We start from the raw sequence: 12,825 nt of genomic DNA on the forward strand, positions 1-12,825 counted from the left end.
CCCCACCAGCAGCCCTCCCATTGTGTCACTGTATTTGACTTATAACCAGTCCCTAATTTCTAAAAGACGTGCCCTACTCTTTGGCTGTGTTGCTGCCATGTCTCCTGAAGCTCCTCAGTGATAATGTGCAGTCTTCCTGTTTCGTAATTTAACATTGTACCATGCAAGCGTTTCCTCCATTGTCAGCCTCTGAGAAGTGTTCTGCCGAACAAGATCGGCCAGTCGGCAGCAGTTGCTGAGAGGCTGCCATTGTGTGATGAGGCTGAATGGGGCCCTTTTCTGGGGTCACCCCAGAAGGGAATGTCACCCCTGTCCTGGTGGAGCCTACCATGTCCTGGATAGTCAACTCCTGCACATGAAAAAAAAATCTCAGGGTTATCAACAACGCACAAATAGAAACAATGAAAATGTACTACGTACGTGCTGGTTAGATGAGACACAATGGCTGGTGGGCCATTCCAACTGGAATAATTCCTAGGAGTTGAGTGAGAAGCTGGAATTTAAAGATCTGTGAGGATAAGGTAGGAAAGAAGAAAGGGTACTTGCAAAAGGAAACAACTACATGAGCATGACCCCATCGGTCACCTGATCCCTCAACTACACGATGCATTTGGCCTAGAGCCTTCCTCTCTTAGTTACCGACTACATTCTGTGCTTTCCCTTTAACATACCACATTCTATTTGGGATTCAAATGGCTCTGTACCTTCAGTGACAGGACGGAGTCACTTCATAGGCTCCTTCCACCTCATCTTCAGGTCTCAGCCGAAATGCCCTTTTCACAAAGAGGCTTTTTCCAGATACTTAATCTGAAATGAGTGTGCCTTGTTATGCTCTATCTTGGTATTTCTTTCATAGGTTTTACCCTCATTTTAACCATAAATTTGGGACTTGATCATCTGTCTTTCTTGCTAGATTATTAACTTGCTAGAAGCAGAATGCTTGTATTTTTTTCATTAATGTATACAGATTACTTAGCACAGTGGCTGACACTTAATATAAATTTGTAGAAATGGAATGAAATAGTGCCTACTGCCTTCCATGAAGTCCAGAAATCCATCTGCAAAACTGATCGCAATACTGAAAATAATTTTATTTTCAACATTTACCAAATTGAAGTCAGGCTAACTTCTGATACATAGAGATGTATATCAACATAACTATAAGTACATACCCATATAAATATATGCATATATAATTCATATACATGGTAATATTTGGAGCTTTACCATTCAATTTCAATGGTGTCAAATACTTCATCTTTTTTGCCCTTCCCCTTCATCATCTGTTACATTAAACCTAAACTGTTCTTGAGAATCGTTCTTCTCTCTGAAGTAAGGAATAGAATCCTGGATAGGACTGGTGCATGGGGGCGGGATAGTCCTAGCTGCTCCCAGCCCATCCAGGGGGCCTTGGTGCAGAGCAGAAGAAGGAGCCACGCGGTCTGCAGCAGACGTGGCCACATGCCGATGCACAGTGCTTGGTGAGTGGAGCTCCAGCAGGACTTCGCTCCCATCCGCTGCTTCCGCCACGTGCCCTGGTTCAGGACACTGCCCATGTGTAGGCGGCTGTCCTGCATGGGGCTGCTCTGTGCTGGTGCGAGCGGGACATGGGGACCTGGCCAACCTTGTGCAGCTCCATCCCTTGCTTTAAAAAAAAGACTGATTTATCTGGATGGGAATGGGCAGGTGGGGGGGTCCCTTCTTCTTCTTGGAAGAGGGAGTCGTCCCCGACAAAGATGACCCCTTTTCCATGCTTGGTGTGCCGCCTCCGAGGGAGCTTTCGAGGTTTAATCTTAGGAAATAACTGAATGCTGATGCTTGATTCCTAGACAGTTATGCTGTCAATCTGGCTATAGTTGAGCTTTGTAATTTCCCTCTGCAAAAAAATTAAAAAAACAGAAGTTAGTTCACTTGTGTAACACTGCTTAGTGACCATTTGGAGGATCTATCAGTGGCAAGAGAATAGGCTCAGGTGTCTCATCAGTGACCCAATTTATCGACTGCCACGACTGTCTCGTTTCTGTGATTCTTAATAAACTCTCTATATCTCAAAACTTCGGATTGTAAGTTGTAACAGCTGCCTGTTTTATAACCACAATTAATGTACCTTTAAGTGACCTTAGTCTCAAAGTACAACCATGAGGAAGGCCTGTTTTGAACCAACTAAGATCAATTCATCCCTTGGAGCGAGATCTGAAACGACTGAGACATAATTTTGGAAAGATTTTTATTTTGAAAAAAAGATCATAAAACTGGTATTGGGGTATAGAGCCTTGGATAGCCAAGTGCCACCTAGGCTGGGTCCCTGGGTTCTGGTTTTTAAACAACCTGATGAGATTGTGTAAGTGATCCAGTCTTGATGGGGTTCATCTCCAGATCTGTTTATTAAATGGGACTTTATCCTCTTAAAATCTTTATAACTCTCTGCTTTATTTTATAAGTCCTCAAAACAGGGAAAATGTCAGAGCAGTCTGTGGATCAGAAGAAACCTTGGGATCACGTGTACATAGGACTCACGTGTATCCACAACAGCCCCTGGGAGAAATGGTGAGTTTTTGTAGGCAGCCCCACACTGAGCTCAGTACTGGACTGGATATTCCAGGAGATTCTTTTCACTTATTCTAAATTGGTCATCTTTTTTTTGGGGGGGGGGTGTAGCTCCACTGGGAAATACGGGCCCAGGAAGTGGAAGGGCCAGAAACCTCATCTAGCCACCGGACCCACTTTAACAGTAAGTAGTTCAATCGGCTACCCACCCCCACCATCACCAACTTCCACATTAGCTTGGCGAAATTTATGCCCAGCAGGGAAGCAAATCCCAATACGGCCAACATGTCCTCCATTGCCAAAAAGGGAAAACATCCTTATCTCCTCTTCAAATCCATCTACTAGAAAAGTCATCTCCCTGTTAAACACTCAAGTCGCACTGGGTACGCCTTGTGTTCAGTCCTTGTAATGCCAACTGGTGCGGATCTCGAAAAGGTCCAGTCACCACTCTTGATAACTTGCAGATCCTCTTACAAACTCTTACTTTAGGCAGACTATGTTTAACTAAAGGGGGGGGGGAGTTTAATTTATTTAGGTACATGGAATACATAAGGCATCCCGCTTCTGGACCTCAACAAACTTGCTACAAATTTTTCCTCCAGAACTAACGCCTCCGTATTGAAACCCCCAGGGAACTCTCCCCAGGAAATTTTTTTTCCCCATTGAAAATGAAGCTGATTCGCAGCCAGCTTCTTCGCCTCTCCTCCACTTGGGGCGGGGGGGAGCCTGCGTTCCGGGGGAGCGCCGGCGGGGCCTGGCAGAGCGCCAGGGCACAGGTGGGGGCCCCTCAAGGGGCGTCAGGGGCCAGCCCGCCCAGGTGGGCGCAGTCCCTCCCACGGTCGGACTCCGCCGCGCACCCCGTCCGCGCGGTTTCCGTAGCGCGCAGGACCTTAGGCAAGGACGGGCACTCTTCTCCGAAGTCTTCAAACCGTCTCCACCTACTCAGCGGCTCGCAGCATCTGGGTTGCACCCGCCACTCAATCAGACCCCAAGGAGGATCTTTACGGACTAGAGCTTCACCCTGAAAATCACGGGGGCACAGGGGGAGTCCGTGCGGGCCGGCAGCGGGGAAGGGGCCGGAAAGCTCCCTCCCGCCACCTCCAGCGGTCTCAGCTCCCCCGGGGTGAGGGGCGGGCCGGGGACCCGACTGGGAGGCCGAGGGGGGGGGCCCCTCCCTCCTCACCTCCCGCGGCCCACTCCTACTCACTTTCTCCTGGAGCCTCAGCTCGGCCGCCTATTTAGCCCGGGGTCGCAGCGGAGGGGCTGCGGACAGGAGAAAGGAGACGGTAGGGACTCTCGGGACCACGACCTAGCTCCAGGCCGACCAGCCGGAGGACCAGGGCGGTGGACGCCCCCACCCGGGCGCCCGGGCAAGGCGGGTGCGTTGCGTTCCGCGCCCCCGAGGCTGGCTCGGAGAGCTCGGCCGGGCCCCCACCATCGCCCGCAGCCGAGGCCCTCGACCCCTCCCGGCGCATCCCGGAGGTCGCTGGGCCCCAGGGACGCGCTCGCGCCCGGGCCGCCCGGTCCCCTCCCCCCAGTCCGGGCGGGGGCGCGCGAGAAGCGGTGACGTCAAGGGGCGCGCGGTGGCAGCACCTCCCCGCGCGCTAGTTAAAAAGAAGAAGAAAAGAGGGAACGAAACATGAGAGGCTGTGTGAGAAGCTGCAGCCGCCGGCAGAGGAGACCTCAGCATCATCTAGAGCCCAGCGCTGGCCCTGCGTTCGCCTGCCCCGCCGCCGCCGGTTCTGTTCCTGCTACTGTCTCACCTAAACAACTCCTGTTACCCGGACAAGTGAACCTCTGTGGCCGGCTTCTCTTCTTCTTCCTCCTCTTCCAACTCCTCCTCCTCCCACTGCCCAGCTGCAGCAGAAAGCCCCTAACCCCACTGACACTGGCACAGCTGTATACGGTGTCATCCGCACAACTTTCTCTCGCTCCTCGGGCTCCCCCGAGGCATTGGACCATCGTCTTTTATTTTTGGCCAAGTTGCACCGTCCCCGCCACCTTCCTCTGCCTCGCAAGTGTCCCGCCGCCCTGCAGCCTCCTCCCGGCGCTGCGCCCTAGTGCCCCTGCTGGGCAGTGGCGTTCCCCCCTTCTCGCCCGCGCCCACCCCCGGCCGCTCCGGGCAGACGATGCTGAAGATGCTCTCATTTAAGCTGCTGCTGCTGGCCGTGGCTCTGGGCTTCTTTGAAGGAGATGCTAAGTTTGGGGAAAGGAACGAAGGGAGCGGAGCGAGGAGGAGAAGGTGCCTGAATGGGAACCCCCCGAAGCGCCTGAAAAGGAGAGACAGGAGGATGATGTCCCAGCTGGAGCTGCTCAGTGGGGGAGAGATGCTGTGCGGTGGCTTCTACCCTCGGCTGTCCTGCTGTCTGCGGAGTGACAGCGCTGGGCTGGGGCGCCTGGATCACAAGGTAGGCACGCACCCGCCTCGCCGCCGCGAGACTGGCGTACTGGCCGGGTGGGGTTCCCTGCGGCTCCGGCAACGCTGGTGGCCGAGAGGAGGGCGACACTTGTTTGGGAAGTTCTTTCTGGTAACTTTTTTATAGCGCTAGCGTGGTTCGGTTGTGCGTTCCTCCGGGGCGCGCAGACACCTCGCCCGCCCCCAAGAGTCCGAGGTCGGGATGCTGTGCAAAACTGTCTGTCTCAGAAAAGCTTCCGTGGTACCCGCGTTCGGGGCTGGGTAAATATTTTAAAAGAATCGCGATGAACAGTGTGTTTTGGATCGAATCGGGCCTGGGCTGCAGGGAAACTGAATTAAGGTGGCTGTGGTTTCCGGTTTATTTTTCTAGAGTGGAAAGATTCGTGCATCTTTCTCCACGCATCTTTCTCCACGTGCTCGGTTAGGGAGAGGGCTGAATCGTGAAGGATGTTGAAGCGTGGTTGGTTTACGATCCCCAGCCCCGTCAGAGGGGGTTGTCTAACGTTACAATCGTTAAACAGCGAAAAGGGAACTCCTGGGACTCCAGTGGAGAACCCGAAACACTGGCGAAAGGTTTTGCTGGGGCGTCTTTACCACATAAACCGGAGACCATCCTCCGTCTCTGTTTGGAATGCTTGGTAATATCATCAGTTCCGGCTCTCAGTGGTATTTCGTTGTCTGGGACAGTCTCCCCTGGAAACGTGTTTCAGGGGTAAGAGCATTGACATTTTCCTCGTGTTGATAAGTTTAAACAAATAGGAAAACAATGTTGGCTGAGTGAAAAGACAGACTTGTTTTTGAGTTTGCAACATCTCCCGTGCCCTGGTGGGATGCGGTAGTGTGTGCTGTCTACTGTACTCCCAAGAAAGACTGGGGCGCACGTCATTAACAATCGCTGCACGTGAAATAAACAATCAGGTGTCTTTGCTCCCCCCCCCCTTTCCCCATTTTAGGTTTCATTAAGAATGTCTCTGTTACAACACTGCAGTTGTGAAGGTCTGAGAGACTCTTGGAAAACCTGTGCTTCAGTCTTGCTGGCCCAGGCATAATAAAAAAAAAAAAAAAAGAAAGAAAGAAAAATACCCAGGCTGAATCTAATTTTTATGCTCAGTTCACGGTAGATTTCACTCTATTCTCATGTAAACAGCTCCTACGAATCAACATATGTGTCTGGGTGGTATCTCTCACTTTGTTTTGTAACAAAAAGCCATATTGCATCATTTAATTTGCTCAAGTCATGCAAATAGGAAAAAATCAATAGGACAAAAAGGGGTCGACTTATCCTCCTCCCCACTAAACTGCTGCCCACACACAGCGTCCTGTTGCTTATGGCAAAAGAATAACAACAACACCATTGTGTTTGTTAGTTGGTTCACTAATGGGTGAAACTAGAGAACATCATTCTCTTTCAGTCCCCAGCTCTGTCCAAATGTTCATGCCTTTTGAGGGAGCATTTGTCCAGCGCGCTCTATTCCCAGATGAGTGCGAACTGTCTTGCTGCAGGTTTTCAGCTGCAGCTCCCTCTTTATTCTTACCATATGCAGCAGGAGTCTGAGATTCGGGAACAGATATTCCAGCATTTTATTCAAAACAATGTCATTAAGCTCCTGTGTCGTAACTGAATTAAGTTACAGAAAAGCGACATTCACATCATCCGGCAGGGCTTTACCAGGATCCCCAAAGGAGCAGAGAGATGCAGAGGAAGGTTTAGCAATTTTTCCCATCGAGTCTCCCTGTGTGCAGCATGTACTATGGGTACACCATGATCTCCAGCCCCCTGCTGTACTGAACAGGAGCATGAAGAGTGAAAACTCTGTTCTGAACTAAATGTAGTGAAGGTTGGAGGGGAGCAGGGGGAGGGGGCTGATGGGAGTTATAATCCTTAAGAGAAGTTACATCGATTTTTTTTAAAGAAATCATTCTTTAGGAAGTAATCTGCCATGTTAGCTATCCACATTCCTTTCTGTTTTACATCCTTCCAATCTCCAACAAACCCCTCCTAATTTGGGAAATGTGTCTGAATTAAATTTGGTACACTAGGTTTTGCTGGCTTCATTACAAATGGTTTGTAAACCAACAATACTCAAATTGTTCAAATCAGAGACTTGATATAGCTGTGCCTAGGCATTCTTGACCTACATTAGCTCCCAGGTTGTAATAGTTTTTAAAACATGTTATTTTATAATAAACTTCACTGTTTCCCTTCTTTCCCTAAGCCTTCTTGGTTTATAATATATGTGAGGGTCTTATTTCATAATGTGTGCACAGCAGAGAGGATGGCTATTTGAAAGGGCTCTTTTTTGTTTATGAAAAAAATTTTTTCACCCAGAAATATTTCTGCAACCTTTCAAGGAATGACAGGGGTAGCCTTTTCCTATTGGGAGGGAAAAAAAACTTCACAGACAAATAGATAGTAGCAAACTGGGTAGGAGTATGGAACATGCTCAGCTGTGCCATTAAATCCAGTTTGCAGACTAACACATTTTCTTTCATGTAATGAACTAGCTTTGAGTTCAATTCTTTAGCCAAAGTATTATGCTTTTATATTTAAAGTTTTTGTACTCTTAATAGTTTCTGTATTGTAATGAGATGGCTAACTACCATTGTAAATAATGATTGCCAAAATTTAGGAAGTTATATTGTCTTAATATTTTTGCAGCTCCTAAGTACAACATGCTAAAAGAGTCTAATTCCCATTAGCCAAATGGAATCTGCAACTAGCAGAAATACTCCCATTTCTAAAACTTAGACTGTAGCCACAGAAGATCTCTCTACCTTGGGTGGTTTCACAGCCAAAGCTGTCAAGGAATGGGTGAAAAGTAATTGTTTTCAAGTGTGCCCTTTTACAATCACTTGTTTGCTCTGGCTCTTTCAGGGACAAAGGCTATTGTTGAACACATCCAACTAAACAAATAACTCATCCTGGGGTCCCTTTAACAGCTGCCTTGGTACAATGATCTATTTACATATTAGCCTAAAATTGAAACTGAACTCTTTAATGACATAATCCAGCACTATAGTCCATGGGTTCTACCCAACAGCTGAAGAACTTTGTAGTCATAAGATTTTTAGAAATAACTTTTTATGTACCAAGTGATCTTAAGGTGACATCTTAATATACTGTCATGCATTTTCTCCTTTTGTCCACTCATCAAGCCCATGTGGGGGCCTTTTTATTCTCTTTGTTTAGTTGCTAGATAAATAAAGAGAAATACAGAAGGTCTCTGTCACCCATTTTACTGTTTGTTGATAAGCTCTAGTTGTAGGCCACACTTCACTGTGTATTCCAGGATTTATCTTACCTTTCTTCTGTGGATTTTATTTCCATGTGGCTAAAGATTAAAGGATGACCTGCCAGATGTTATAAATTAGTCAGCAACAGCCACAATCATTACTAGGCATGCTGTAATAATGTTTCGAAGTTTTACATGATTTCCCAAGTATATTGAGTTTAAACCACTATAATTTGATGGTTTCGTATATGGCTTTTAAAAATCGAAACAGGAAATAGGCTTAAATTTCTTCTTAAGATTGATGGCATTGTCAGGCATAAAGTTAAGGACCTATATAGACACAGACACATAGGCCAAAAAGAAAAAAAAATACCCTACACACACACACAGCAGTACACATCTGTCCAAAACAGTGTTGCAGCTTGGGCTGAGTCGGTTTAATTGACTTCAGTAAGACTATTGGTTCATTGAAACCAAAGCCAGAATGATGGCTCTATCTATCTTCAAATGGGTATTTACACTGCAGACCTCACACGGAGCAAAATGTTACCATCCTGCTGGGCGGGAACAGCATGCCGCTTTACAGAGAATAATATCATACTTGATTTCAGATCATTTATTGAATCCTAGCCCTGAAACTTTTGATGAGAGGTCTTGTGGCCAGGACACATTCCAAAAATTGGAAAAGACAAAATTCTTCAGGCACTGAAATCAAGCTCTTCCTGGATAGCAGCTGGGAGCCTCGGGTCCCTGGGGATCACTTGGTCCCAGCTATGAAAGAAATGGAAGCCTGTGCACTCCCCATAGAACCAAAGGTAGTGAGTGGCACTGCAGCCCCTCAGCCGGCCAGAGAGGTGGCTTCGGCGCCCTGCCGTGGTTTTGTGCTCAGAGGACTGCTGTGTGATAAACAGACAGAACAAAGTCCAAGAGTATTAATATTGAAAGATCTGGTGAGGGCTGTCAGTGTATGGACAATAATGGACATTTAAAACATTCTTGGAATGCAAATTCTGTGTGTCTGGTGTATGTTTCCTTTTAGGAAACTTGAACCATTTAAGCAATTGTCATTCAAGCAAATTGATAAAAGTTAATATGTAAGTATAATTGTCATTAAAAATGACTCCTGAATATTGTAGATCGTTACTGCATATTGTATATTTTTTTCTGAAATTGGGTTACTTCTATTGAGTTTTTCATTACTGCATGCTAAAATTTCAGCATGCTTGTATTCGACTATTTTTTAGTTGCTTTGCTCTCTCAGACCCAACTTTTGTGATCACCTAGAATATCTTTATTCTAAAAAAATAGAAGCCAGACAACGTACTCAAATAAGAATCTCAGTTTGTGGATGAAATGTTTGCTTTAAACAATGATCTAGAGATTCAAATATTAATTTCAGTTTATAGTTCTAAAGAAATGATAAAGTATAGCTGTAATTACGTAAGTTGGGAAAAGGTATAAAATTCAATCCTATTATGGTGTTTTTTAATATGAAAAATCAGTGATTGATTTAGACAGCAACACATTGGACATCTCAAATATTGTGCTGATATTATTCCTCTTTATTCCTTCCAGGGTCTCCTGAGGTCAGTTCTTTTAAAGTTAGTATCAGACACTGAGATCTAACCTCCCTGAATCAATTACTCTGAAAGTGGTCTTATTGAAATAAAGGATATAATACTGTATAAATACAGATAAAAGTATACCTTTTCCCATTAGAACTTACTAAATACTATACGAAAGTACTTTTATTAGACTCTTGTGTTTATTTTTGCATATAACATACCTGAGGAGTTAGTTAGAAAGTTTTTCCTGGCTAAGGGATGATGAATAATGAAAATTGCTCTTAAACCTGTTTGATTCAGCTTCAGGTATAAAACATGAAAAGAGAAGGATTTTCTCCTACTCTTGAAAACTTTCCCTATGCAATCTGTAGGTTGAAACTTAATTGAAATTAGAAAAATGTAATTCAAGTTCACATCTTTGAGACTATGATATTAGGAATTTCAGGAGTGAAATATATTTTTACCTAAGACACAAATAAACTATGCTTTAAAAAATTCTGCTTTATATACAGTTAGATAAAGGTATTTGGAATTTTAAAGATGAGTGTCAGTCAGTATGCACTTTGAGGATTGAAGGGACTACATGTAATTGTCATTTAATCTTTTGCATCTGAAAGACAGACAAACCACTTTGATTTACGAGAGTAAGAAGACTTTTGTCCATCCCTAGTCTTGGTCCTTGCATCCCATGCGATAGAGTACTTATATCCTTATAAAGGCAGTCTCTATTGTCACATGGCAATTCTTTTCAGACGACTGCATTGGCTAAAGTATACTTTTCTACTTACGTGATTAAAAAAAAAAAGTAACTAAACCTAACTTCACATCACTAAAAAGTTTATTTCTGATTTACGGCTTTCAGATATTTTCTGTGACCAATAACACCGAATGTGGGAAGTTGCTGGAAGAAATCAAATGTGCGCTTTGCTCTCCACATTCTCAGAGCCTGTTCCATTCACCTGAAAGGGAAGCCTTGGACCGAGACCTCGTACTCCCCCTGCTCTGCAAAGACTATTGCAAAGAATTCTTTTACACTTGCCGAGGCCACCTTCCAGGTAAAGAAATGCATAAATCGAATCAACCGCTGCAGAATATCCTTCCAAGGCACCTGTTCCGAAATGCTTGCGTACAAGAGTGCAAAATGAATATCATCTTTCAAAATACCTGTTCTTTCCTTGTCGTTAGCCTTTTCAAATTTGACCTTTTATCGCTGCCAGTGGGGATGACTGTCATTTCAGTCCATAAGCAGTATGTTGATTCTGTTGGAAACATTCTCCTTTCTTTTTGTGTGTTAAATGATACAGTTGGTGATCTTCACACTCACCGTATTATCAGTTGGATTACCAACACATTTCTGGTTGGTGTCTTGGCCCATCCATGTCAGTATCAAGACAACCTCCTCTTCTGCGTGGCTGACACATACATGCAGATTGCCCACGGACTCTGAAAGTATTTCCTTAAATAAAATACAACTCAAAATCCCCCCAAAAGCAATGCCTTACAGAGCACTTTCACATATAAGGACTGATTGGCTTCTCAGAAGCCATGGGAGGTGGGAAGGGTGGAGTCATTTCCCCTTGACAGATGAGGACCACTGGGCCTCAGGAGGCTCCCAAGGCCGTGACTGAAGCTGGGAAGTGATGGAGCTCATGCGGAAGTTCTCACACACACAGTGTTCCAAAGGTACCTGGTCCCCACCACGTGCTGGGCCCTGATAAACATATAGAGTCTTGGGTGTTGATTAATTTTACCATCAAAAGTTTGTAAACTTTGGTTGTTGGTTTAGTTGGAAGAATCAACACAGAGGTAGAAAAGAATTTAACGAGACAGATTCTGTTTAGTTAGGCAAAGCCGCACACAAACAAATCTACTGAAGCTAACAGTTTATGAAACTAAATGGCACTGAAGGAAAAGACAAGCTTTAAGAACTCTGGGATGCCCTGGGAGAAAATTTTTTTTGAACTGCTATGTACATTTCCCTTTTTTCTCTGACCCAGAAAAGTGTAGATTTCTTTGGCATTTTTTTATAGAGCTCTCCTAATAAGCTAGGAAAACATTTTGACTAGGGTGGCCTGCTTCCTTTGCTGTACCGTAACATATATGTAAACGCATTCCATGTGAAAATATTATTATTGTCTTTATAAACTACGGCCATGTTCCCAAGGCTTTCCTGAAGCCAGCTGTTTCTTCCTCTTTATCACATTCCCCAAAGCGAAGGAGAACAGGTCACGGTTGCCTAGATGGCTTGTCGAGAAGCGATAACAGATTGGGTCCCATGAAGGCTCGCTGCGCATTTCAAGCCTAGAAGGTTCCCCTTTACCACCCTAGGCTGAAAGTGGTATCGACACTTAGCATTTTCATCCACCTCTCTCTCCTTGAGATAAAGACAACCCATGCTGGACTTAGGAGCTCATCTGAGGGGGTCTTCCTGTATCTGAAGTTATTTTAGCTTCCAAAACAAACACCAGAAAGCGATATCCACTGTGGGAGAGAGCACAGCGCACAGCTCAGGAGCCAGAACGGCAAGCACCTCACTCCCCAGATCAACAGATGTGGTGACGAATGACAAATTTATTTTTCTACAAAGTTTGTATATATGTAAAACTGCTGAAGTGCATCAAGATGTCAAGTGCTTTCGGTGGCCACCCAGGCTGCCTTGAAAGATAACCAGATGAAAGCTCTGCTCCAGCGGCGGACGGAGCCGCCTGGGCGCTTTTCCGGGGCAGGCCAGCAGGCTTCAGCAGCTAGTAGAGAGAGGGGCTCTCTCTGAATCTGTCAAATGCTGATAATTGCCCTCGATGCGTCCACAGAGGGAGCTGTAATAATGCTCTCTGTGCGTTCCTTTTGTTGATCAATGTGTTAGCCACACTGATCCTTGGCATGTGGGTTACTGCTTCCCAAAGTATGATGCATAAGAGGGTAATCCTGCCCTTAGCCCTAACTCCTAACCCAGGAGGCTCTTGAGAATTCTAGAACAAGAATTTTTCAGAAATTGCTCAAAAGGCAAGTTTTTAAAAATATTTTCACCTTCTGAAGTCTATTTCATGATGTGGTTTACTTTTTC

The 12,825-nt window shown here is 45.4% G+C and overlaps 1 protein-coding gene and 1 long non-coding RNA gene across 2 annotated transcripts in view; one reads left to right on the plus strand and one right to left on the minus strand.

The window, feature by feature from the left end:
* Positions 1-1,112: 1,112 nt before the first annotated feature.
* LOC119061716 (uncharacterized) lies at positions 1,113-4,084 on the minus strand. Its single transcript, XR_005084837.2, has 3 exons — positions 3,755-4,084; positions 3,437-3,568; positions 1,113-1,876 (listed from the first exon to the last, which is right to left on the minus strand). It is a non-coding gene; the product is annotated as an uncharacterized LOC119061716 (long non-coding RNA).
* The window catches only part of HHIP (hedgehog interacting protein), a 78,548-nt gene continuing 69,790 nt past the window's right edge, over positions 4,068-12,825 (plus strand). The window contains exons 1-2 of the mRNA XM_037162353.2: positions 4,068-4,955; positions 10,624-10,816. Of these exons, the coding sequence (XP_037018248.2) occupies positions 4,677-4,955; positions 10,624-10,816 (472 nt within the window). The 5' untranslated portion in view covers positions 4,068-4,676. The remainder of the gene's footprint in view (positions 4,956-10,623; positions 10,817-12,825) is intronic.

The sequence above is a fragment of the Artibeus jamaicensis genome, unplaced genomic scaffold, assembly GCF_021234435.1.
Source record: "Artibeus jamaicensis isolate MK-2021 breed Jamaican fruit bat unplaced genomic scaffold, CSHL_Jam_final scaffold_537, whole genome shotgun sequence".
Lineage (NCBI taxonomy): Eukaryota > Metazoa > Chordata > Mammalia > Chiroptera > Phyllostomidae > Artibeus > Artibeus jamaicensis.